The 27,907-nt window shown below is 36.2% G+C and overlaps 2 protein-coding genes across 15 annotated transcripts; one reads left to right on the top strand and one right to left on the bottom strand.

Annotated features, from left to right (window-relative positions):
• The first annotated feature begins 317 nt into the window (after window positions 1-317).
• On the top strand, window positions 318-27,898 carry LOC308679617 (uncharacterized protein). Of its 13 annotated transcripts, XM_081347170.1 has the most exons (12): window positions 554-697; window positions 3,523-3,572; window positions 3,847-3,980; window positions 7,700-7,779; window positions 15,970-16,105; window positions 19,711-19,769; window positions 19,857-20,026; window positions 22,499-22,637; window positions 23,968-24,034; window positions 27,391-27,460; window positions 27,567-27,644; window positions 27,834-27,898. In XM_081347170.1, the coding sequence occupies exons 8-12, from the start codon at window positions 22,510-22,512 to the stop codon at window positions 27,890-27,892; spliced, it is 402 nt and encodes a 133-aa protein (XP_081203296.1). In that variant the 5' UTR covers window positions 554-697; window positions 3,523-3,572; window positions 3,847-3,980; window positions 7,700-7,779; window positions 15,970-16,105; window positions 19,711-19,769; window positions 19,857-20,026; window positions 22,499-22,509; the 3' UTR covers window positions 27,893-27,898. The 13 variants fall into 13 exon arrangements, with proteins under 13 accessions (XP_081203298.1, XP_081203299.1, XP_081203290.1 ...); XM_081347173.1 differs by lacking the exon at window positions 7,700-7,779 and having other exon boundaries at window positions 370-697; window positions 19,932-20,026; XM_081347164.1 differs by lacking the exon at window positions 7,700-7,779 and having other exon boundaries at window positions 370-697.
• On the bottom strand, window positions 3,458-16,201 carry map7a (microtubule-associated protein 7a). Of its 2 annotated transcripts, XM_081347133.1 has the most exons (15): window positions 15,952-16,201; window positions 12,313-12,426; window positions 12,006-12,080; window positions 11,763-11,926; window positions 9,358-9,463; window positions 9,118-9,231; window positions 8,790-8,914; window positions 8,556-8,671; window positions 7,694-7,911; window positions 5,958-6,114; window positions 5,640-5,811; window positions 5,196-5,297; window positions 4,085-4,135; window positions 3,816-4,008; window positions 3,458-3,592 (listed from the first exon to the last, which is right to left on the bottom strand). In XM_081347133.1, the coding sequence occupies exons 1-15, from the start codon at window positions 16,082-16,084 to the stop codon at window positions 3,582-3,584; spliced, it is 1,851 nt and encodes a 616-aa protein (XP_081203259.1). In that variant the 5' UTR covers window positions 16,085-16,201; the 3' UTR covers window positions 3,458-3,581. The 2 variants fall into 2 exon arrangements, with proteins under 2 accessions (XP_081203259.1, XP_081203260.1); XM_081347134.1 differs by lacking the exon at window positions 9,118-9,231.
• Window positions 27,899-27,907: the final 9 nt, after the last annotated feature.

Here is a 27,907-nt window from a genome sequence, read left to right as displayed (position 1 = left end):
TAAATATTTTCAAAGTACAAATTCAGTGAAGTGCCTCAGGGACATGAAAAAATGTTTGGTCTGAAATAGAAATAAAAAAAATGTTTATGGTCAAAATGATTTAAGTGCAATAATTATTTTTATTCATTATATTGGACATACCAAAGTGTTGTGAAAAGCTTTTAACATTTCATTTTTGTAAACCACCACTTCAAACATTTTACTGACAAGAAATTACCAGTGTGTGTGTTGTGCAAAGAAAATATCACATATTAATACACTTACTACTTTTTAACAGGAAATGCTGGAAATTGGATGCAGGTATGTGCTTGCTCTCTCCGGACAAACGGAAAATCCTAATTTATTTGCTTGTAGCGTCACCTGCTGGTCGACTCAAACATCGACGTTTGTTTATATCAAACAATCTTATTAATATAGCTGTAAATACACAAATAAAACTAGGCTACTGGCTAAGCACAAAGCGATATAATTTACATACTTCATATTCTGCATGTGTGAGACCACAGATGATAGAGGAGGAAACAGTTGGTCGACTGACAGTCAAGCGGTAACTGTGGACAGGTGATCCAATTAGCAGAACTTTAGTTGAGAATTCAACTGTCGTCTTCAAAGAACGACGCCTTTGTCATCTAACGCGGTTTTGCTCGGATGATCCAACCAAATGTTGTTAAAACTCACTTTAATCCCTCAAAATCTGGTAAGTGCTGCAAAATTCAATCCCCCGAGGTTTAGTGTCTGTTATGTTGCATATCTGGTACTTTCCAGGAATAGGGTACAATGCTGTCCCATTTTACTTTTTTTAAGCAATAGGGGGAACAAATCGTTTTTTTGTTAGATAAACTATTATCTAACATGAAATCAACCTAACATGACAAGTAGCTACTTTTAAATGTCACATTTTGTCCTGTCTGAGATTTAGAAGTCTTGTCTGTATAACTATAACTACAACAATGTCACATTTTGGGCATAATCTGTTGAATTCAATTGTATTAAAATTATTTAAAAAGTATTACAAAAAAATTAACGGTGCTTAAAATCGACATAACATTTTTGAAATAACCTTATTTTATATTTGACCTTTTTCTTTTTTCTTTAATTAAAATATAAATAATAAAAATATATTTTTTTGTGTGTATATATATATATATATATATATATATATATATATATATATATATATATATATATATATATATATATATATATAATATTAGGGCTGTCAAAAGATTAATCGCATCCAAAATAAAAGTTTGTGTTTAAATAATATATATGTGTGTACTGTGTATAATTAAATTTGTATATATAAATACACACACATGCTTGTATATATTTAAGAAAAATGTGTAATTTATATATAAAAAATTATATTTATATATAATATAAATTATATATACAGTATATGTATGCAAATATTTCTTAAATATATACATGCATGTGTGTGTATTTATATATACAAAATAATTATACAGAGTACACACACATATATTATGTAAACACAAACTTTTATTTTGGATGCGATTAATCGCAATTAATCTTTTGACAGCCCATATATATATATATATATATATATATATATATATATATATATATATATAATAATAATTTTTTTTTATATATATATATATATATATATATATTTATATTTATATTTGTGTGTGTATATATATATGTGTGTATATATATATATATATATATATATATATTATACATACATACATACATACATACATACATATTAATAAATGATTTAATATTGTTATTTATATTTTGTTATATATGTTACTAAAAGATTATTTCCTGTCATTTTTTTTTTTTTTTTACTTGTAGTTCTCAAAGATTTGTACTAGGAAATTATGATTATGTATTTGTAACACAATTTAGTTAATGTACGCACTTCTAAGAACAATGATTAGGCTATTTATAAAGCTAAAAGTTCTTTGTAAATCAAGCTTTTATTTTGTTCGTCCATGTAGGCATATATTTTAACAGTACTGAACTACATGTTCTCTGCTGGACTTGCTTCAGTTCTCCAGGATTCTTCTCATCTGAGGTTTTCTTTTACCGTTTGCCCATCTGGCAGCCCACTCACCATACATGTAACAATGTTTTTTTGGATACAAGAACATTCAGTCTTCCAATAATTTCAGCTAATGCAAAACCTCAATGAGAAATCCAATGGTTAGTGTTTTTGTAGACTGTGGTCAAAAAAACACACCAACAACCAGTCAGATTTTTTTAAGCTTATTTACTTACACCAATAAAAAAAAAATTGAATTAAATGTTTACATCTTTACACCTTATTTGCATAAGCCTTTATCATTGCACAAGGTCAGCGGGTACCGGCACACTATATTAATGTTCATAAGGCAGACGAGCACGTAATAATCATACATTTTGATTTGCAAAAAAGGGGTGGGGAAATGTTCTTATTTGGAACAGCTAAATAGCAGCAGTGCAAAACCAGCTACAAAAACTGTGGAAATTCATGAGCTCACCTGTCTGGCATAATACTGTGATTCAAAAGCACTATTCAGCAATAAGGAAATTACCTCTGTATACACTTGTACCCTCAAAACAGCAGCATTGCAAAGAGAGATCCTTAATTACATGAATACACAGATATCTGTTTATAAAGAAATACTGTACACACATGCTAACATTCAGAATTTTGGGGTTAGTAAGATTTTGGTTCAAATGCAGTCTGCATTTATTTGATAAAAAAGCAGCAATATTGTAAAAATATGATTATAATTTAAACCAGCTGTTTTTCTGTTTTAAAATATTTTGTCATTTATTCCTGATGCAAAGCTGAATTTTCAGAAATTATGCTGATTTGCTGCTCAAGAAGCATTTCTTATTGTTATCAATGGTAAAAACCACTGTGCTGCTTAATATTTTGTGGAAATCATGAAATGTTTTTTTTTTTTTGTTCAGGATCCTTTGATTAGAAAATGTAAAATAATTTATTTTAAATATTTTTTCGTAACAATCTTAGTCTTCACTTTCATTTAAATGCATCCTTGCGGAATAAAAGTTTAAATTCTTTTAAAAAAAATGACACTGACCCCAAACTTTTGAACTGTAGTGCATTTGTGCAAGAGAAGTGCTGTTTATATGTGCCTGATAAGACAAATAAATCCATAAGACTATCACATCACCGCTCAGAGATTCAAAGAGAAAGCTTTCTCTTCATAACACCATAAACGTACTGACTAAAACATAAAATATGACTAAATTAAAGCTAAAATATGAAGCATTCAAGTTTTATTTGGTGGGTAATGTACCTTTAAGTCATTATTACTATTATTATTATTATTAAGTCGCCCAAAGTTATCTGTCTACTCAGCGATGCATGATGTCACTCTAGCAAATCAAGTAGTAGCTAATTGGCTGTATTAATTGGGCAGTAAGGTAAAGAACTGTGGTAAGGTAAAGAAATTCTTCTGTCGAAGGAATTGTGACTTGTTAGGTTTTTTAAAGTGCAGGGAAATCATGTGCATATGTTGTTTTTGTGTTTTTCAGAAAGACAAGCTTGCTGAAGTTGCTCTGACGGTCGTGGCATCATATGACAGGTCCGTTGGTTAAATGACCTCTGAAGCATGGAGGGGAGAAATTATGTTTTGTATACCAACTGAATGACAACATTCAAATGTGAATTTATTTCAATCTAATGTATTCATAATATAAAAACAGGCGGCATGCATTTAATAGTATACTAATATTTAATCTAATCCTTGAATTTTCAAATTTAATCCTGAGTTGCATACTATTAAATTATGTTCAAAAGTTATCCACGGATGAATTTATTTGCATACCAGTTTGTTGATGGGCTTGTATCTCATCCAGGCCAGAAAGACTGCGGAAGGATCGGCGCTCCTTGAAGGCCACGGTAGGAAGCATATCCTCCTCGTCCCTCAGCTCCAGATTTGGCGTTTTTCCAGGACCTGGTAGCCTGATTACAGGCTTCACATTCTCACAAGGCAAGTTATCCTTCACCGATGCTGTTTTCTAATGGGGACAAAAAATGAGCAGGGCTTCTAGATGAGGCATAAACAAAGAGCCTGCCAGACAGTGATAGGCTTACCTTTTCTTCAGAGTCTGTCTTTCTTGTTCTTTTCATGATTTGTTCCAGGCGCTGATTTGGATCAAATTGAAAGCACAATATAATATGTACAACTACAATATCATTCTATTTTTTTTTATATATATTTATATATATATATATATATATATATATATATATAGAAGTCTCTTATGCTCACTAATGGTGTGTTCACACCAAACGCGAAGTGCATTCGCATCGCGTTACTCGCTCTAGATTACTCGCGGGATGTTTTTCTTGTTTTTCGCGTCACTCACGAAAAACATCCCGCGAAAAGGAGTGTGTCATCGTCATCATCAACAATACAATTTCTTTCTGCCATAATTTTTTCTCATGTCTGAAATAAATGATATTGCTGCTCTGTACTTGTTGTGGAAGTCCCAAATACGGAGGAAAGCCAAATACGGAGGAAAGCCAAATGCCGACGTGTCTGGGTTCACAGCACCATCCAGAGGCGCACTCAACTCGGTGAATTTCACCGTCTTCACGCGAATTTTCCGCTCGAGTTGAAATTTTTCAACTTGCGCGGAAGACGCGATTGAGGCGATTATCGAGCTTTCGCGGCAAACGCGTCGCCCAATTCGCGTCATTCGCGCCGCCCGGCGTGAATTCGCGTCTATTCGCGTCTTTGCATTGACTTTGTATGTAATCTACTCAGGCAAATAATTAAATTCGCGTTTGGTGTGAACACGCCATTAACACGCCATAAGGCTGCATTTGATCAAAAGTAGCCTACAGTAAAAACAGTAATATTGTTCATTTATAATAATTTATTCCTCTGATGATAGAGCTGAATTTTCAGCATCATTACTCCAGTCTTCAGTGTCACATGATCCTTCAGAAATCATTCTAATATGCTGATTTGCTGATCAAGAAACATTTCTTATTATTATCAATGTTGAAAGCAGTTTTACTGCTTAATATTTTTGTGGAAACTTTTTCCAGGATTCTTTGATTAATTGAAAGTTCTAAAGAACAGCATTTTTCATTTGAAATAGAAATCTTTTTTTAACATCATAAATGTCTTTACTGTGACTTTTGATTGATCCCATGCATCCTTGCTGGATAAAAGTAGACGTATCCCAAGGCATACCTTTTTCCGTTCTTGGCGTTCGGCCTCCTCTCTCTGGAAACGACTCTCTCTTTCCAGTCTCTGCTGTTCTGCCAGCACCCTTTGACGAGCCTCTTCCTCTCTCTGAGAACACATTATATGGAGCATTATAGGAATTTTTATTCAATCTGCCGATGATCCATCTAATATGATATGACCTTTGCTTTATTTTAAGGGGGGGAAATGGTCTGAAGCAAAAAAAAGATGGTAATGCCAGTAAGAGTAGCATATGAAGCACTATTTAAAGCTGAAGTTTGTATTTTTGCAAAAAGTCTTGAACGATGATTGTTTTCCAACATGTTTCCCGAGTGTTTCTCCTTCTGTCACTGGTTGGACAAATACAGTCCTGCCTTAGTCACTGAACACTTTTCATATGGCCTTATCATTTTCTACGTATTAAACTGAGTATGGAAAAAGCTTTAATACCTGCTGTTGAAGCCGTTTTTCCTCCTCTTTCTGTCTGCGAGCGTTTTCCTCCTCAGCCTGAAGTCGCTCTTCTTCCTCTCTCTTCCTCTTTTCTTCCTCCAGTCTCTGGGCCTCTGCCTCCTGGCTGGCTCGTTCTTCGGCTCTCCGACGGGCCAGTTCCTCTCTGCTCTTTCTTCAAAGAGGAGACACACAAGTTCATTGAGATACCTAAATCACTTCGGGAATTTATATCTGTCATCGTGAAAAGTTAAGCTTTAAAAGACTTAGACACAAAATAAATCTTGAACTGATAGGAAAGGTAAGAATACTAAAGTATACCTCTCTGACTCCTCTTTCTGTCTGCGTTCCTCTTCCTCTTTCTCTCTCTGGAGTCGGGCTTGCCTCCTTTTCTCTGCCAGTATGCGACTGGCCTGCTCCGGGTCTGTAGTCCAAGTATTTGGTCTGACTTGAGCGCCGTCACCAGTCTGGCTTGGTCCTGAAAGTGAATAAGAGAAGAGAGAGAGATTTCACCAGGGTATTCAAAATACCTTCACAATATCCACAAACACTTTTATGGTGTCAACAGCACTTTTTAAAACTCAAGACAAGAACTGCCAAATAAGATAAGTTAAAGATACTGAAACATATTCCCAACACAGTGAAAAATTATGAATCTGCCTATTGTTTTAATAATAAATCCTGCACTTCCTGCAGCAAAATTAATCTGTTAATAAAAACATCCCATCCATCCATATATTTTATGCATTTCTTTCCTTCTTCGTTCCTTCGTTCCTTCAGCAAATTAATCTTTTAATCCTTCCTTCCTTGCTTCCTTCCTTCCTTCCGTCCGTCCGTCCGTCCGTCCGTCCGTCCAATTTATGCATTTCAGCAAATTATTTTAATCCTTCCTTCTATTTTATGAATTTCAGCAAATTATTATTTTAATCCTTCCTTCCTTCAGCAAATCTTTTAATCCTTCCTTCTATTTTATGCATTTCAGCAAATTATTATTTTAATCCTTCCTTCCTTCAGCAAATCTTTTATTCCTTCCTTCCTTCAGCAAATCTTTTAATCCATCCTTCCTTCCATCCTTCCTTCCTTCCTTCCTTCCTTCTCTCTTCCTTCCTTCCTTCCTTCCTTGCTTGCTTCCTTCCGTCCGTCCGTCCGTCCGTCCGTCCGTCCGTCCGTCCGTCCGTCCGTCCGTCCAATTTATGCATTTCAGCAAATTATTTTAATCCTTCCTTCTATTTTATGAATTTCAGCAAATTATTATTTTAAGCCTTCCTTCCTTCAGCAAATCTTTTATTCCTTCCTTCCTTCAGCAAATCTTTTAATCTTTCCTTCTATTTTATGCATTTCAGGAAATTATTATTTTAATCCTTCCTTCCTTCAGCAAATCTTTTAATCCTTCCTTCCTTCCTTCCTTCCTTCCTTCCTTCCTTCCTTCCTTCCTTCCTTCCTTCCTTCCTTCCTTCCTTCCTTCCTTCCTTCCTTCCTTCCTTCCTTCCTTCCTTCCTTCCTTCCTTCCTTCCTTCCTTCCTTCCTTCCTTCCTTCCTTCCTTCCTTCCTTCCTTCCTTCCTTCCTTCCTTCCTTCCTTCCTTCCTTCCTTCCTTCCTTCCTTCCTTCCTTCCTTCCTTCCTTCCTTCCTTCCTATGAATTTATATTTTATATTCCTCCTTCCTTCCTTCCTTCCTTCCTATGAATTTATATTTTATATTCCTCCTTCCTTCCTTCCTTCCTATCTATGAATTTATATTTTATATTCCTCCTTCCTTCCTTCCTTCCTTCCTTCCTATCTATGAATTTATATTTTATATTCCTACTTCCTTCCTTCCTTCCTTCCTATCTATGAATTTATATTTTATATTCCTCCTTCCTTCCTTCCTTCCTTCCTTCCTTCCTATCTATGAATTTATATTTTATATTCCTCCTTCCTTCATATTTTAATCCTTCCTTAATAAATAACCTAAATACCCAACACAAAGAACCATTTCAGCATAAAAGATTCTAAACTGATTTATTAATATCATTACATTGTGGGAATCATTGGAAAATGTTTGAGTCTTTCACTAACCATTAGGAATCTGAGAGCCTGGTGGTGGATTCAGAGGCCCATTAGCAGCTGGATTCAACTGGAGTTGGTTATCTCGCAGACATTGAGTAAGTGTTTTGTCAGGTTGTAGATGCCCGGAGGAGAGTTCATACTCTGGTTCTAGATCCTCCTCTTCTGGCAGCGGAGGTAAACTATCTTGTTTAAGTGTGGCATGTCTGGCATGCGATCTGTTCTGCAGCCTTGGAAATGGTTATATAAAAAGAGAATGGGTCAAAATTACCCACAGTATAATTTTTTCTGAGTGTGAGAAAAGTTAAGTGTTACTCATTCTTGAAGGAGAGTAAAATCACAAGTGAGATCTTTTTAAAGCTGTACTACACAACTTTAGCCTCTCTGTCGCTGCTGGAGTTGTTTCTTATGTCAGTTGTGCTTTGCCACTGCTCTTCTGCATGACATGCAAGAACAAATGACATGAAACTGAAATTTACCTCCATATAGTGCAGCTTTATTATCTCAATTGTTTCCCTGGCCTAGATAGTAATGATATTACAAGGAGAAAAAATTAAATTGTCATCATTTACACCCCCTTATGATATTCCAAACCTGCATGAGTTTATTTATACACAAAAGATATTTTAAGAATGTTGGTAACCAGACAGTTGACTGTAGCCATTGACTTCCATAGTATTTTCTTTTACTACTATAGAAGTCAATGCCTACCGTCGGCTGATTGATCAACAACATTCTTAAAATATCTTTTGTGTTCAACAGAGGACAGAAACTCATACAGGTTTGGAACAACCTGAGGGTAAGTGATTACAAAATGTACATTATTTGGTGACCTATCCCTTTAAGTCTAAAATTACAAAAAAAAAAAAAGTACCATGATGGTGGAAGGACAGTATGCCCCGGTGGGTTTGTGTCCTGTTTTGGCTTGATTTCAGTTGTTTGTAGTTGTGGCTTTTTCAAGTCTTGTTCCTCAAAATCACCTTTTGCCACCTGATATAATATATGTAAAAAATAAAAAAAACATTTACATGCAATACTCCATGCGACAAAGTAACTTTTTGGGGGTTGCATTTAAAAAATACAATAAAAAAAAAGTTCTAACTCCCACCAGCTCTCTGTTAGTGGTTCTGCGGATGGTGACTTTTGGACTTGAGCTTGCAGGCCTGCTTGGCACTTTCCCACAATGCACCTTTGGCTTTCGCATGGTGCTGGAGTTCATGGTATGACATGAGGCTGAACGACGACAAACATGAACAACTGAAGATGTATGTTTTTTTTTTTTGTAAGATAAGGATGAATGAGTATAGAGAAATCAGGTGAAGCAATGAGCAGGAGAAGAAAACAGAACATTTATATGTATTACACAAAGCTGCAGACTTTGGTTTTCACTTTAAACATCTGAATGAAAGATGCAGTTCGTCACTCTAAAGTGATACCTGTGTCTCGTGACAGACACACAGCACTCTTGCTTCTGGCTAGATAAGAGACGGTAGGAGTCTGAAGACGACGGACAAGGTCAATCTCCCACTGACTAAGAGAACGGTGTTTAGCTAGAGAAGAGCAGAAAGCAGAGCGACCAACAGGAAGAGGTCAGAAAGGGATTTGGGAAAATAGATGCGAGGCTAGAAGACAGTTTTAGAAGTTTTGCGTTTTGAATCATGCATTGAGATATTCACCATTTTTGTTTTCGTTCTTGGTGACCCTTCGTGAGCAGTGGCCAGGTTTCTGTTTGGCCTTCTGACTTTTTTCCATCGTCTTCCGCACCACAGACTCAAAACGCTCCTAAAACATGGGATGAAAACACTCCCATGATTCCATGATTGCTAAATCTCAAGAGCAATTTTTCATCATCGTTGCTGCAGTCATTGCTAGTGTTTATGAAACTGATGATATACACTACTACCAATCAAAAATGTGGACACTTCGCTCAATTTATGAGCTTAAAAACCTTTTGATCTATATACATACATTTATGCATTTAGCAGACGCTTTTACCCTTATGTAAATAATGTCTGTGTGTATATGTATGCATGTATATTATTACCAAAAAAAGGGCTGTCAAGCGAGTAAATGACAGAATTTAAATTTTTGGGTGAACTATACCTCTGTTTTTTTTTATGAATTATTTTTTTTTTTTTTATGAAGTGATACTCTAAATAAGAAACTAAAACTACCAGCTGGTGGAGGTAAATGTCTAAATGAGTAATTGCGTCATTCTTTCGTTCGATTTGTTGAAACGGCTGATTCATTCAGGAATGAAGTAAGTGGCTCTCTTTATGAACACAATTAACTTCTTATTTATTGAACTGCTGAGTAAAATGAATCATTGGCACTCGTGCTATTCGGGACAAAAACTGCACTCGTGTGATATTGCTTTGTCGTTTAAAACGAGCCAATCTGAACATTATGGAGCACTTGCTCTATTGTGTAATGTATGTTTCATTCATACTCAAAGCCGGAGGGCGCTCTCTCACAGAAAGTTCAAAACGGATTCATAGAAGTAATAACTTATGACGTTCCAGGAAATCCGTAATATGGATAAAGACATCCAGCTATTTGCCAGGGGGCCAATGTTTCGGAAAACATTGAAGCTTCCCCGGGCGCCGCCATTGGCTAGCTGACCCCCACCTGCTGTTAGCATTCCATTGACTCCCATTAATTTTGGCGTCACTTTGACAGCGAATAACTTTATCTGAGGTGTTTAAAGACTCCATTTGTCCATTATTTTTTTTCTAAAGAAACACGAAAATGTATAAAGGCTCCATTACCTTGTATCTTACGTTATGGCCCCGTAGAAGCAGTTTTTGTAAAAATAGGCTAACGATTGCGTCATAACCACGCGACTCTCTGTCGCACAGTAGAGAGATTACCGTATGGACAGGAGGAGAAGCTCGCGGGCAGTCGGGGGGACGTGGAGGCAAAGTGACAAAGTAATTAATCAAAATACTTAGCAAAAGTTGCTCCTGCTCCAAGCTCATGGACACCTCCTACTCACGCTCCCCGTCTCTGCAAGATTCGGAAGGGAATGATTCAGATTTCTCTTGGCACAGCTACTAGAAGACAGACGGGTTGCTCACGTCACATCTACGTCGTCAAGCTCAGTTTGAGTCTGCGCAGTACGCTCAGCCATCAGGGAGTGAGAGCTTCTAATTTACTTCACTTCTCTCTGTTGAATCCAATGGGGGCGCTGTGTCCATTTCTTTTACTGTCTATGCTATTTGCTATAGCAGCAGCCGAATTAAAAAAAAAGAAACTTTTGACTGAAACGTGAAGACAAACGCACAATTTTGACAATATATGGTTTATGTGTGTTTTTGCCAGCCATCTCAAGGTATTTATTGACAAAGTATATGAATAATGCAGTGCTAATTGACAGCCTTTTATTGTTTTTAAAAGAAGTCTCTTCTGCTCACCAAGGCTGCATTTATTTAATCAAAAATACAGTAAAAACTGTAATATTGTGAGATTTTTATTACAAATTAAAATAGCTGTTTTCTATGTGAATATATTATTTTAAATGTATTTATTCCTCTGATGGTAAAGCTGAATTTTTAGCATCATTACTCCAGTCTCCAGTGTCACATGATCCTTCACAAATCATTACAATATGCTGATTTGATGCTCAAGAAACATTTCTGATTGTTATCAGTGTTGAAAACAGTTGTGCTGCTTAAAATTGTTGTGGAAACCATAATGCATCTTATTTTTCAGGATTTTTATTAATAGAAAGTACAAGTCCATTTATTTATTAAATGTATTAAAGTATTTTTTAAATGGAAATCTTTTGCAACTTTATAAATGTCTTCATTGTCCCTTTTGATCAATTTAATGCATGCTTGATGAATAAAAGTATTACTTTCGCTCTGTTTAATCTTACCACAAATGTTTGAATGGTATCATGGTTTCCACAATGATATTGATTAAATTAAAATCTATTCATTTATTTTAGGGCTGTTGATTTAAAAATATTACCGATCTGTAAAACTTATATATGTGTGTATATTGGTAGCATATATAAGCTATATGAAGAAAATCTCTCCTACCAAGCATCAGTCACAATTTATCTCATGCACAAACTCACTCTTTCTTCTTTGATCCTCTGTCTGCGTTTCTCCTCGACCGCCACCCTTCTCCTTTCCTCTCTTTGTCGCTGCTCCTCCAACTTCTTCCGTCGCTCCTCCAGGTGTTTCTCGTAAAACTGCTTGGCCCGCTCCTCCCTCATCAGCCAGCCATGCTCGCGCAACGCTACAGTTCAGAAAAAGAAAAGCTATCTGTTTGTTCTTCAGTGGGTAATGATGTTATATGCTGAGAGTAAGGAAAATACCCAGCTGTTTTTGGTACACCTCTCTCCGTTCCCGGGCCAATCGCAGTCTCTCGTCCACTTTTTTCGCATTTGACTCTAAATTACAAAAAAAAAATCTATTTGAAATGTTTTATGCCACATATAATATAATAAATTCAACTATGTTGGTATAAATGCGCTGCTGGGAAGAGCTCAGAAAAGATTCAGCTTCAAAGACTTTTCTTTATTGACTTTGTAGGCTATCCATGGCAGCAGTATCAGGAAATTGAAGGGTTTGAGAAAGGAAAACGCAAATCGAATTGATGGGTAAATATTAGCTATTTCAGACCTGTATTATTTCCGTTTCGTTTATGGATATTAATCTGTGCTGATTTAATGTGCTGTGGAGCACATGCTTTTCTTTTCTGCTCCAGGGCTGTGGGTTTCACATCAGATCTGGAATCTGGGGGGGAAACAAAAACACCAAACATAAAAATCTTTGTTTTTTGGTCTCTAAAAATTCACCAGACTTTCCAACCCAGTTTGAAAAGCAGACTGGCAGTTTAGAAGTTAAGGGATGTTATGATTTACAACATAACTAGAGTGAGGAATGCTTAGCTGAATGCTTGGTTCCCAAACTTTTTAGAGTGGCGAACCCCCTGAGGCATTTAACATCCTTCTGCGTACCCCGTCTCTTCTACTTGGACTGCAGTCACTCCTTTTCCATTAATGGACAATATTTGCCCCCTTAAATTATTTTCTGGTGGATTTTTTTCCTTTTATAAAATAATGATTCAATTTTAAAAAAATCAATAGAAACCTAAACTGCCAGTAGGTGGCATTGTCACTGTCTTAATGAGTGAGCCATCTAGTCATTCATTCATTCATTCATTCATTCATGCAGCCATTCACTCAGCCATTCACTCAGCCATTCATTCATTCATTCATTCATTCATTCACTCAGCCATTCATTCATTCATTCATTCATTCATTCATTCATTCATTCATTCATTCATTCATTCAGCCACTCAGCCACTCAGCCACTCAGCCACTCACTCAGCCACTCACTCAGCCACTCACTCAGCCACTCACTCAGCCACTCACTCAGCCACTCACTCAGCCACTCACTCAGCCATTCACTCAGCCATTCACTCAGCCATTCATTCACTCACTCACGCAGCCATTAATTCATTCATTCATTCACTCACTCACTCAGCCATTCATTCATTCATTCATTCATTCATTCATTCAGCCAGCCATTCATTCATTCACTCAGCCATTCATTCATTCACTCAGCCATTCATTCATTCATTCATTCATTCATTCACTCACTCAGCCATTCATTCATTCATTCATTCACTCACTCACTCAGCCATTCATTCATTCATTCACTCACTCAGCCATTCATTCATTCATTCATTCATTCACTCAGCCATTCATTCATTCATTCACTCAGCCATTCAGCCATTCATTCATTCATTCATTCATTCAGCCATTCATTCATTCATTCAGCCATTCATTCATTCACTCAGCCATTCATTCATTCATTCAGCCATTCAGCAAGTGGCTGTATTTATGAATCAGTCATTGAATCATTTACTCTCCCGATTCGTTCAAAGCCGCAGATTCGTTCACCTATGAAACACTGCTGTGTGTTGCTTGGACACTCACAACAGTTCTGCTGTGGCTTTCGTTGGAACAATTGTCTCATGCAAAATAGAGCAAACAATATTGATAATACTGTTGAACTGTTGTATTAAACCAATGTCACATTTGCAATCGTATGGATATTTGTGAAAAATTGCATTCTTGCTCATAACTTATCAACAATAAAAACAAGAACTCAGTATGTTTTTGTATTAAAGAGAGTTTGAGTCTAAATCGATCTCTATGCAGTCTGCGTCTATATTTGTGTTTCATGGTAGAAAGTGCTAAATCCCCACTTTTACAAAGGTACATTGTTGAGAACGACAGTGATGTAGTGCAATTTGATAAGGCAGCATAATCTGCACGCAACCTATCATATGCACGCTGTTTGTGTGGATGCAGTCAGTTTTGACTGCAAAAGATGAGGTGATTTGATTGGATGTCATGTATTTGACCTTTTACGGCACTATTTAGTTCTGTTTGAACTACATGTTCGATTTTAATGTTGTTTTAAGGTGGGGTGGAATTAAATGAACGGCAAAACTCAGCATTTTGCTCACGTATCCCCTTTGTCACCTCGCGTACCCCAGTTTGTGGAAGCCTTCATGGTGATCTCTATCTCTTCAAAAATTCTTCAAACAAGCTCACAGTTATGTTAATTCAAACATTTTAGAGACGCATGTATTGGTTTCATAATTATTATTCAGATTTGCACCAATCCCATTGTCTCATGAGTGTGGTCAGTAGAATTTGTAAAGAAATTAAGACTTCAGCCAAGATGCATTAAATTGATTTAAAAGTGGCAGTAAGACATTTATAATGTTACAAACGATTTCTATTTCAAATAAATGCTGTTCTTTTGAACTTGGTGCATTTTCTCAGGATTCTTTGGTGAACAGTTACACGAAAATATTAAGCAGCACAACTGTTTTCAACATTGATAAGAAATGCTAGAGTAGCAAATTAGTATATTAGAATGATTTCTGAAGAATCATGTGACACTGAAAACTGGAGTAATGATGCTGAAAATGCAGCTTTACATCACAAGAATAAATTACATTTTTAAAATACATTAAAATAGATTTTTTTTTCTTTTTTTTTAAATCAAATAAATGCATCCTTGGTGAGCATAAGAGGCTTCTTTCAAAAACATTAAGAAATCTTACCGAACCACAAAATAATGAAGAAAACCATGGTGTTGGCTAATAAATATATCTTGAACCATTTTAGCCACATACAAAAAAGGCTTTTTAACACGGGGTTATATTGTTTCAACTTTTCATACAGTATATCTTTGGCATCCGGTTTCGTAACTGAGACAACCCCAGGGTTAAAAGCGGTGCTTTACTGGTATGAAACATTGCTTTAGTCAGAGAAGTGTCCTTAACCTGGGGATATAATTTAGAGTTGTTTAATGTGATAATCCTATATATTTAACCGATTAGTGTATTAAAGCAAATACATGCTTGGCCTACCATATTATGTAGACCTCTCTCTATCACAGCAGTGTCTTTAAAAACACCTTTGTAAACAAAACTTGTGGGCCAAAAGGCAGATATAAAGATGAACATGAGACCTGTCTCGTGCCAGTTTTGACTGTCCTATGAATCAAGACAGCCCAAAGCCTGTACACCATTACAAAGGCAACATTTGTTTTACTGTTGCTGTGTAGAACAACAAATTCAGCGCCTGACTGAAGCGTTAACGGTGAACTCTTGAGGTGAACTTAACACTCCAGAGCACCACAACAGTGACATCGAGGGTCGAAGTGTGGAGTACGATGCATTCAGAACTGCTGAATTTGCATGCATGAATATTTTAGTCAGTTGCTCTAAGAAAATTAAAGCAGATGTACCTGACATTGGGGCACCTTACATAATAGACATCTAACATGTGACGCAAGACCCTTATAAACACCTTTAGCTCAGCTAGCCTCATCACACACACACACACACACACACACACACACACACACACACACACACACACACACACACACACACACACACACACACACACACACACACACACACACACACACACACACACACACACACACACACACACACACACACACACATATTCTTAATACGTCACTATCTGAGCTAGCCATGAAGAAATACCTTGTAATTTAGTATACACTGTAAACATTTAGATGGGTAATGGTTTTGTTTTTATGGCTTTTACAGTCTGTGTTTGTACACAGAATTTTAGGATACATATGCCACAAAGTTGTACGCAGTTTATTTTGGACCCTGAATTAGCAGATGCAATAAATGTGAACCAGAATAGCAGTTTATGATGAGAATGAATGTCATATTTATCGCTGCTTCTCACCAACCTTTCCGTTTCCTCGCAGTGTCGTACATCTTCAGCTGTCCTTTCTCTGCGATCGCAGCGAGACCCAGCTCTGCCGTCCTTCCCGTCTTCCTCCACTCCCGTTCCTGCTCCGCCAGGCTCAGATGAGCTGGCATCTTTTTGTTTCAAAAGCTCCTGTGAGTCTGTGTGTGTTCGTCTAATACATGCAGCGCATCTGTGTTCCCTGTGCAGAAATCTTCCACTCCAGCTAACCGCTTGTCAGTGCATCCCTAACAGGGAATAGACTGGTTGAGAGAGAGAGAGAGAGAGAGAGAGAGAGAGAGAGAGACCGAGTATGAGACAGAAATTCTTCCTGAGGGAAATTGTGTGAGCAGCTGATCTGCTCCTGTCTGGGCTGTGTCCAGCACACGTGCACAGCAAGCAAACTCAAGCATACGTATGTACAGAGCGCACATGTGCCATCCTCTGACAAAAGAAACCCATCCAGCTGGTGATTATTGAAAGTGTGTTTCTCTTTAAAAAATCCATAGTCACATTGATAGCATACAAGCAGCTGCAGCAAGGATGAAATATTCGCAACACAACAAATAAGATTCTAAGTGGTTGCCTGGGTGATCGTAATATGCAAATTTGTGAGACTGAACGGAGGCATGACATTGCATGCCAGTGTCCAGAAATAGCAGCTGACTGTGCAGCCCTGCAAAGAAAACGTGATTTCAGTCTGCACAAGGATTAGTGACTTGTAACATAAAATATACAACCAGTCACAGATCAGATTAATGGGGAAAGTTCTTGTCCTGTATCTTGGACATGCTTTTCTACAGATCGGCTGCCTGTGCGTGAGGGTCTGCTCTCAGACAGAAAGATGACGTTATGCGTTCACTGTCAGTAACAACTGTGATTCCACACCATTCATGCATGTAGTGGAGACAAAAGGCTATAGTAGGTTGTCACACTTTTCAACACTGTTTATCCCATATAAATTCAACTTCTGTGCAAAAACCTTTGTTTGGCTACAACAAAAAAAAGCGGTTAAATTCCTACCATTAATGCATAGGAAAAAAAATTCAGTTTATTGAACATAAATTGGTTTAAATCGGTTCTGGGGTGGGGCATGTTGTCACAATAGAAACTCGGCATTAAATATCCTGCTATAGACGTTTAACAGTAAAACAATTCAGACATGGCAAAAAATGTATATCAAGACATTCATGTCCGATTTCACAGACAAGGCTGAAGGCTCAAGTCTAGACTAAAATGCATGTTTGAGCTGTTTTAACTGAAAGCAACTTGCACTGATATATTTTAAAATGTCGCTGCCACTGTTTTATTCTCATGATTTTTTTTTTCAAAGGCACATTTTTAATAAGCTGCTTAAATGTTGTAATTTAACTGAGGCTTAATCCTTGCTTAAAGGAGTAGTTCACTTTAAAATGAAAATTCTGTCATCATATACTCACCCTCATGTTGTTTCAAACCTGTATGAATTTCTTTCTTCTGCTGAACAGGAAGGAAGATATTTAGAAGAATATCAGTAACCAGGCAGTTTCTGGGTCCCACTGACTTCCATAGTAGGAAAAAAATATACTATGGAAGTCAATGGGACCCAGAAACTGTCTGATTACTGATATTCTTCTAAATATCTTCCTTTCTGTTCAGCTGAAGAAAGAAATTCATACAGGTTTGAAACAACATTAGGGTGAGTATATGATGACAGAATTTTCATTTTAAAGTGAACTATTCCTTTAATCTAAGCCCTGTCTGTGGAACCAATCTTAAAGGGATAGTTCACTTTGAAATTAAATTTTGGTATGTTTTAGCTTACCTCAAGGGCATCCAAGATGTAGGAGTCTTTGTTTCCGCAGTAGTTTCAATTTTGATATTTTTAGGTCAAACCGTTCTTGTCTGTCAGTCATATAATGCAGGTCTATGGTCACTGTCTCAAAGAGCATGCACAGAGTCCAAATTAAACAATTCCCAATCGTCCAAATTAAACAATTCCCCATCGTAAGTACACATTGATGGCCTAAGACACGAAACGAGCGGTTTGTGTGAGAAAACTAACAGTATTTATAACGTTTTTAGCTCTTATAACACAGCCACGTCCAAGTGATCTGAGGGCGCGGGCGCTTCCTGCTGTGTGACGTGTGCGCAGACTGGTGCATAGATATATACACACACTAGATTTCGCATTAAAGACATTCGTTCCAATGAACTGCCGTAGCCAAGGCGACATCTAGTGTATATATCTATGCACCAGTCTGCGTACACGTCACACAGCAGGAAGCGCCCGCGCCCTCAGATCACTTGGACGTGGCTGTGTATAAGAGCTAAAAACGATATAAATACTGTTAGTTTTCTCACACAAACCGCTCGTTTCGTGTCTTAGGCCATCAATGTGTACTTATGTGGACGATGGGGAATTGTTTAATTTGGACTCTGTGCATGCTCTTTCAGATAGTGACCATAGACCTGCATTATATGACTGTCAGACAAGAACGGTTTGACCTAAAAATATCAAAATTGAAACTACTGCGGAAACAAAGACTCCTACATCTTGGATGCCCTTGAGGTAAGCTAAAACATACCAAAATATAATTTCAAAGTGAACTATCCCTTTAAATGTTTTTTTAACACCTATAGTATTTATTCATGTTTTAAATGAGCTTTTATTGTTATTTTTTAGTTTTTGTTTTAATTTAGATTTAAGTAATATTATGCGCTTTTGCCATTTTCATTAGTTTAAGCTTTTTTAATATTTTTATATAGCTTTTATTTTTTAGCTTTTATTTTACATTTTAGTACTTTGTAGTTGCCAAGACAATATCTCTAATTTTCGTTTTAATTTTAAGTTTACATTTTCATCTAATATTTATTTTATTTCAGCTTTATTTCAATTACTGAAAACTGTTAAATACTTAAATTTACATTAGATATCACTATGCATCAAATTATTTATGTGTAAAAAATATTACATTTAAATATTGTAATTTTATACAACTTTTTATATTATACACGAGTTTTTTTTGGTAAAACTTTACAATAAGGTTTCATTAGTTTACTACATTAGTTAACATGAACTAATAATGAACTGCACTTCTACAGCATTTATTCTTTATTGATGCTAATTTCAGCATTTGCTAATACATTATTAAAATCAAAAGTTGTATTTTTTAACATTAGTTAATGCACATGAACAAACAACTATGTTTTAACTAACATTAACAAAGATAAACAAATGTATTGCTCATGGTTAGTTCATTTTAGTTAACAAATGAAACCTTATTGTAAAGTGTTACCGTTTTTTCAGTAAACCTTAGGTTTACTGAGATACTGTATAGTCATTGTGACAGCTAGCCTCGGTTTCATATATAATATAACATTACATCATATGTAAATTAAATTTATCTGGAACATGCGTCAGAGTCAAAAGAATTCTTTTAAAAGTTTCACAAGGTTCAAAGTACATATCTTTAATTTGTGTAAATGCAAATGTCCGGTTAGTTACATTAACAGCATACCCACACAGAGACATAGTTTGCGATTATAATCAGGTTAGGTGAGCCTTTCCAGGGTGGCGGCATTTCTAGGTTTGTCAGATTCTCAGGATGTCTGAATGGTAAGACTTCTGATGACAATTCATACAGATGTTTCCAGTAATATTCTGTACATATCATATTTAATTTGTGATTTGATAAACAATTTAAAATTTTGTGTTTATAATATGATGGCTAGTGTAACTCTGTGAAATTTCTTTGGTTTGATTTGTTTCTGTAACTAGATTTCAGTAAGTATACCTGAAAACGGGTGTGAGAGGGAGGAATCTACACGAGTCACTGAGTGAGTGATCTGTCTGATGGCATGATGACAGGTGAAAGAATGAGGAAATGGAGCTTGTCAAAGCTTTTTCCCCTTCCTGTCAGAAAGGTAGCGTCACTCAGCGTCAGTGTTATGCTGACAGGAGCTGGCTGACGGGTGTCTGTTGTCTGAACCGATATGTAGGGTTCAAGAGAAGAGACTTGACCAGGGACTGGATCTGAACGCTTTAAACAACAGGTCGCTGACTGAAGGAGGTCACTGAATTATCATCTATACAGGTATTTTCTTTTTTCACTATATTTTTGCTCATAATTTCCATCTGTCATGTTGTATGCAAGTGAGTCTATACCTATATATATATATATATATATATATATATATATATATAATATATTAAACAATTTTATAATTCATTCTTTAGTTTCCTTCTCTTTAAGGACGTTTATTTGGTCTTGCCGTCTTATTGTTCAGTGAGCATAATTGAATAGTGAACTTGGAGAGGTGCAGTTTTAGCAATTTTAAATGACTAAGAGCAGGTTGATCTCTTAAGTTTAGTCCTGGAATCTGTTCCATGTGTCATTTTGGTTTTGGGTGAAGTCCTACCTACCTTACTTGTAGTACTGTTGGAATTACAGATGTACGGTAAAATATGTCTCTATACAGTATACCCACAAAGAAAGATGGTTTACTGATGCATTAAAAAGTGGTTATTCTGGTTTGATTTGTTGTCCTGGTCAAAGTACAACAACACTCCCAGCTATACGAATAAACAAATCCATATAATGTGGCAGTGCCTTCTATATTCAGTATAATAGTTCACCCAAAAATGAAACTTCCCTGTAAAAATGTATATGATCAATAAGTTATGACAACATTGTTTTTTACATTGCTTTAGCTCTTCAAAATAAGTTAAGCAATTTTCAGCTTTTTTTAAACAAGTTATACAAGATTAAACTATTTTTATCTTTATCTATATATGTCAGTTTAATGTAATTTAAGTTGAAATGGCTCAAACATCCAAGTTGATTGTATTTAAAAGTTTAAGGCAGCAACTTAAAAAAAATTTAATCATATATATATAATCATATATATATATATATATATATTATGCACACGCATGTACATTCTTGTACATCTATCTTTTTGAGGACATTCATTGACAATGCAATCTCTAGCCGCTTACCCTAACCTTACCCATCACAACTAAGTGCTTAACCCGAACCCTTACCTACCTACCCTTAACCTAATTATAACCTTGTCCCTAAAACCAAGTCTTGACCCTCAAACAGGCCTTTAAATGGGTCTCAGAAAGTGAGGACCGGCCAAAATGTCCTCACTTTACTCTCTGTTCTCACTCCAATGGTCTAAAACTCAAACTGGTCCTCACAAAGATAGTTGTACAAATACACACACACACCCAGTATTCTGTCATCATTTAATTTACTCACGCTTAAGTCATTCCAAACCTATTTTATTAGCTTTTTTCTATGGAACAAAGAAATTTGATTCTGGTTATTCGGATAAAAACAAAAATTACAATGAAAAGGCATGGAATCAAGCTTCAAAAAGGAAATAAAAACATAAAAATAGTCCATACCACTCTTGTGCTTTATTCCAAGTCTTCTGGAGACATAAAATAGGTTTGCGTGAGAAACAGGCTTGAATTTACATGCCATTTCAATTAAATTATTCCTCCGCAATGAGCCGTTAACCACTGCATGTGGGAAATTGAGTCAACTCTAGAACCGGCTCAGTCAGATGCAGTTTCAGGCTGTTTTTCTTTTTTCTTTTTCTGAACTGCACAAACCAATTTATTATAAATGCCTGACTCAAACGAGTGATTCATTCACGAATAAGGCATCGCTACTTGGTCCGTTTCTTATGCAAAGCTATCCTTTGGTCTCAGAAGAATAGAAATGTAGTTATATGGACCACATTTTTATGGTATTTCTGTATCTTTTTTGAAGCTTGAAAACTTCAGTCACTGTTCTTTGTATTTGCATGGGAAAAACCAAGTCACACGGGTTTGGAGGATGAGTAAAAGACAGAATATCCATTTTTGGATGAATGGACAGATCAGAAGATCTGTGATGGTGTTTTATGTTTAAGGGCCCTTAGGAGAAGAACAAGAGGCCTCATCTGGTTTATCAAGAGTGAACTGTGGCTTCTTGAGAATAGGATTTTACAATTTGATGTGGGGTGTTTTATTCCTCCTAAAGGGATTTGTTGCAGCACTTCTCAACATCAAAACCATCTTCTGGTGGTGATGTGAAAACGTCTTTCTGTGGTAATCGATGTGCTTCATGAACATAGGCAAAACAGTCAATATAACAGACCTGATAATGCAAAGTCATGTAACAATTGTTGTGTTCATTTCTTGGGAGTTTTTTTAATTTGGTAAGCATAGGATCTTTCTTTGCAACAGGATTCTGAACCTATTTTTAATTGGCTGTTTTTTGTGTGTAAAGCACTATTCAGGCACAATTGAAAATGGTATGAGGTCCATTTTGACGTGTAAATGTATATGTGTATATATATATAATATGTATATATGTATATGTGTGTATATATATAATATGTATATATGTATATGTGTGTATATATATATATATATATATATATATATATATATATATATATATATATATGTATATATGTATACGTGTATATATACATGTATGTATGTATGTATGTATGTATGTATGTATGTATGTATGTATGTATTCAACAATTTATCCATCTTCCTGTAGGTACCACAATCATGGCACCAATCAGCCCAGATCTCTTTGGCTGGGCGATCTCAGAGCAACCAGAGGCCGCATTTCTCTCCATAATCGTCCTCTTCATTATTAGCATCGCGCTCTTGGTTCTCTGTGCAAGCTGTAGAAAGTAAGTGGTTTCTTCTGAATGACCTTTAAGTGATTTTGCTTGGTTTTGGTTTAAAAAAACATGGCTCAAAAGATGAAGTCATCTGAAAACAGGCAACAATGCATGTCCTGTAGCTAAGCTATGTAGCCGAAAGTCACCTACGCTATTGTTGTAAGCTACATTCCTAGACATCACCTGTCAAGATTTTCTACTATGCTAATTTGTAAGGAATGAGGCAGGAATGTGGCTCAGTCACAAAACACAATGAACTGTGTCTTACACATTCTCACTTATGCTTCACATAAGAAGACATGAAAAAGAGACCAAGCAAATAAGCAGTATATTGTGGGGTTGAAATTTCTAAAGTCTGCATAGTGATGATATATAAGCCAGTGGGTCAAATACCAGTTATCATTTCAGTCTCATTCACATTGTTTAAACTCATTAAGGTAAATTCCTTATAAATATAATATTATTATAATAAAAAGATAGGATTTGAAGATTTATTCACATTTATTTGGAGCTGTGCCTGTAGTTGCAGTTTTAATCTCAACCACTAGAGGCCAGCCAAGAACCCCATGCATGACGTATGACCTGTTGGAAAAACTTCAGGCATTTTTGCACTGACAATTCTTTTAGTATCATCAGAGTTGCTCTAAAAATTAATTACTAGCTACTAATTAAATCTTCTAAAGTGTACAAATTACTCTCTCTAAAAGTATTGCATTACTTATTTCTTTCTAAATCCCATATCAACCTCGACCGGAAACTGTTCTTTTAATTATTTCAAATAAATAAAACTAATAAAACTGCATAAATTATTCTTGAACTGTTTTAAAGGGATAAGGTTACATTAACAATATACATTTTTAAAAATCACTTTTGTTTTATATAGAATTGCTCTATACTATAGTCTATACAGCATTTAACACAATTACATCCAAAGTAACTATACTTAAATTTTTCAAGGGAAAAGTCATTAAAAAACAGTAATCATCACTTAGCAATGCATTAAACCCAGCATATCATACATTTATTGTAAACAATTCAATCTTGTTTGTGTTAAAATATAAATTGATTGTTAATTCAATAATGATTTGAAAATTAATGAACATTTTATTTGGCGATTTTTGCAGTTTCAATCTCGGACACCAGCCAATAACTTAAGTGCATGTGGGATAAACTTTAGGCTTTAAACTTTATTGCACTCGCAAAATGGGATCGTATAAGCAATAAAGTCACTTATGTGTTTTAAACGAAACGATTAAACTTAATCAGAAGAATCAGTTTATCAGAAGCATGGCCGTGCTTTAAATCACAAATAATTTTGATTTATTTTATTACTCAACAGACATTCATTTGAGTTGGAGAGCAACAGTGCACGACCAGATCAGAAATCATCGAAACTTGTGAGCGTGGTGAGTGACAAATGAAACGGCATAAAATTGTTTTTATATATAAACAGTGTTGGGTAAGTTACTCTAAAAAAGGAAATTAATTACCAGCTACTACATCTTCAACCATGTAATTATTTAATTACTTTCTAAATCCCATATCAACCTCAACCAGTTCAATTTTGGTTTTAAATCCACTATTGTTTTAAAGAAAATTGTTCTGTAGTCTATAAAGTATTTAGTGCAGTTACATCAGAAGTAACTGTAATCAAATTACAGAAAAATTAAGAGTAATTCCTTCACTTTTTCAAGGGAAAAGTAATTAAATTTCATTACACCCAACACTGCATATATGCCTATTTAACCTATTATGCTATTTTAAAGGTTTCTAACAATAGGTTTACATGCATCCTGTCACATGAAGTTTCTATTTACCTGTTAGTTTTAGTTTCCTTTGTCCCTGTTCATTATTTGTCATAGTTAATTGGTATGTTTCCATTTGTTTCCATGGTAACTCATTTTTTTAATTGATTACCCCCACCGGTTCCTTGTTTTCTCCCTCCACTGAGGGTATGTTTTTTTCCTTAGTGTTTTTCGCGTACAGACGACAACATTGTCAAAACGATCCCCACTCACACAGATCTGCGAAAACATCCAAAAACGCTGTATTCATGCCAGGCCAGTAGTTGGCGATGCTGATGTCACTTTGTAAAGAAACACTACGGCCCTATAGACCAGTGGGGATTTCTTAAATTATTTTAATTTAATTTCTAAAAATTAATGGTCAAATATGTACTATTGTGTTAACATTTTATTGATTAAAAATGTTTTAGAAAACGTTCATCTCAAAGACGAGTTCGTTCAGAATCAGTTACATATTGCAGGTCGGCTGACTCGATTTCCTTCTCATACATTCCTGTATAGCGTCACAGTGCATTTCCCTGTTGAAGCCCAGCGTCCATTGACTTCAATGGGGCTGCTTTGAACAGTTTTTTTCAGTGCTTCGAAACTAGACGGTCATTGGATAAATGCTGCGATTATGTCCCGCCCACGGACGCTCAGCGTCTCTGGGGGTGAATGAGGAGTGGGCTGGCCTGGACTCCGGGCTTCTGCGTGGTGATTGGAGGGTCTGTCGAAAGGCTGCATCTCCTTTTGATTGACAGCGATTTCATACAATAAAAAGTTGCTGATGCTGAAGCGGATTTTGCAAGTGTAGTCGAAAAACAAACTGCTGCAACCTATTTCTTGGTATTTGCTTGTCGAAATTGCTAGCCAGTTTTCATAATACATTTCACACAATTATACATTTATACCTTTATTATATTATTACTTATATTTTTTATATTGTTATTAGTTATAATTAAAAAATAATTATAAAAAAAAATAGTAGTAGTAGTATTATACTTCATTATATTATTATTTATACCTTTATTATATTATTACATTTATACAATTATACCCAACTCTGCTGGCCATTGAGAGGACACTGGTCAAGTCACTGGAAAAGATGCCTAGTTGGTACGACAGGGTCACAGAGCATTTTCTTGAAAAGGAACGTAAAATTTACTTCTAAATAAATGGACAATTTTTATGATGTAGGCCGAAAATGAGCTTTCCCCTCTTTGAAAGACCAGCAGCCGCCACTGCCATAGACAGAATGCGCATGATGTCACCGTTTTCACAAATTCATTTTTGTAGTTTACAGAGACGATAATGGTATCGTTTTGAAAAACTTGCACTTTGAATCACATTTTCAAAAGTTTGTGTTTTCAGGCCCCCAAAACCTCGTTGTCAGGTAAATGAACAGAACAAAGCGCATGCGTTTTCTGTTTTTAGTTGAAAACTGTGTCGTGTAAACGGCCCTTTTGTCTGTATTTATAGCCCTCATTTTCTGCTGTTTCAGAAAGAGTCTGAAAACGGTTCGTTTGAAAATTGTCTCTCTAAACCCCTCCTTACCCTACTCTGCTTTGATTGGTCAGATGGCCCATTCTGTTGTGATTGTTCTACTTTTCTCTGATTGGTCAGATGGCTCAGTCTGTTGTGATTGGTCTACTCTGCTTTAATTGGTCAGATGGCTCAGTCTGTTGTGATTGGTCAGATTGCCCAGTGCTTGATACACAGTGATACAAATGATGGCGTCGGTTTTACCACATCAATTCCAGCACGAGTCTTCATCGTTTTGAAGTGCCTGCAAATGGATTCACATCTTCTCAACATGTCGACAACCTGAAACCAAACTCTTCCCGTCTCAGCTGCAAATACAGTGTTTGAGGGCGGGTCAAATTAGACATTGTTCGTGGGCAGCCAATGAAGGACCATAGGCTAGAATTATGCAAATGTGTTACATTATTATGTAACAGGAAGTAAGACAGGAATTAATGACAACTCGTTTCAGCAGTTCAGAATCGATTCTTTCCTTTAGGAAACAATAACTTTATTTATTGCGCACTTTGATCTTTAAAACTTTGCACACATTTGACATTCACAAACAGCTATATTACACACTGCAGGAAATGGAATATTCAAAAAAGCATAATAGAGGCACTTTAATTCATAAAATGTAATTAAAATAAAAAATGAATTGAAACTAAATGAATTACAGCTAAATTCATAAAAATCATCCCATGATAGGAAAACCTAAAAGGTTTTATACATGAAGCGCCTGACAGAACCCTTTTTTTCCCTTTAAAGGCCCGTACACACCGGGACGAATATCGGCGCGCGTTATTCGCCAGCGTTTTTCAACGCGTTTTTTGTGTTCACACCCAAGCGATTTTCGCTGACGATGAGCCGAGTGAACATGCAAATTCATTCCCTGACATAAGATGGCGCTTAATACCACTCCATAACAGTTCTCTTTTATCAAGATTTTTGTAGTCGCTGTCGCGTTTGTCACAGTTCTTTATGTTCCGACGCCAACGAGACCAGCAGCTCTACATTCATCTTGCCTTGCATCTTCCTCGTCTTATTTCTTCCCGGCAGTGTTTAGACGCTACTCGGCATATATCTTCTTCGCCGTTACGTGTGCTCGGCAAGACCGTTTTGTGTTTGAGCGCCCCCAAGTTGTGTTTTACTGTAACTTCAGAAGCTCCAGACACGTGAGCAAAAGCGCCAATCTCATTGGTCGGATAGTTTTTGACGCGGCGCGTCAAACCAAAAAAATGAACCCGAGGCGTTTTTTAAAAAATTACGCTTTTACGCGTGGCGTTTTTCGCGTCGGTGTGCACACTCACATTGGCGCCCTTTGTTTAGTTACGAGGCGTTAAACGTCGGCGAATATCGCGCGCGAAATTCGTCCCGGTGTGAACAGGCCTTAAGAGTGAATAAATGCTCAAATGTGATGTAAATCTTGTGCTAAACTCTAATTCTCAATTCAACAGGCAAGAATGGGCGATTCATCAGGAGCCAGACACAACCCTGCTGCTAATGAAATCACGGGTGATGAAATCGGTAAACTGAGTTGTCAATGAATTTCTTTTGAATCTGAATGGCTGTTTATCACTTTGCAATGCTATCAAACCCACTCAGCAGATGCACTTTAATCTTGTCTTTGAAGGTTTAGATCCTGAGGATGTAACAATCTCTCAAGAAGGAATCGTGTACAAACCTTGGAGAAGTCACACTCTCTCTCAAGGTATGTCTCTCCAGGACAAAAAAAGATAATTGCAAGGAATTCAAACCACAAAAGTAATGTAATCCCTGTGAAATTGCTTGACTTCTCACCACACATTTTGATCCCAGAAATGAGAAATGCACAGAATAGTCTAAAAGTTAGTCATTAGTGTTAGACTCTAACACACAACAATGCATGTGCTTTCTGCAGATCCAAACCTACCAACTCAAATAAATGGCGGTGTTGGGACAACGCTTCAAGCTAACTGAGAAATTGTGAGCACT

Source organism: Scardinius erythrophthalmus (assembly GCF_964197995.2).
Source record: "Scardinius erythrophthalmus genome assembly, chromosome: 19".
Classification (NCBI taxonomy): domain Eukaryota; kingdom Metazoa; phylum Chordata; class Actinopteri; order Cypriniformes; family Leuciscidae; genus Scardinius; species Scardinius erythrophthalmus.
Note: the sequence above shows the minus strand (reverse complement) of the source record. Positions and strands in the feature narration are given on the sequence as shown.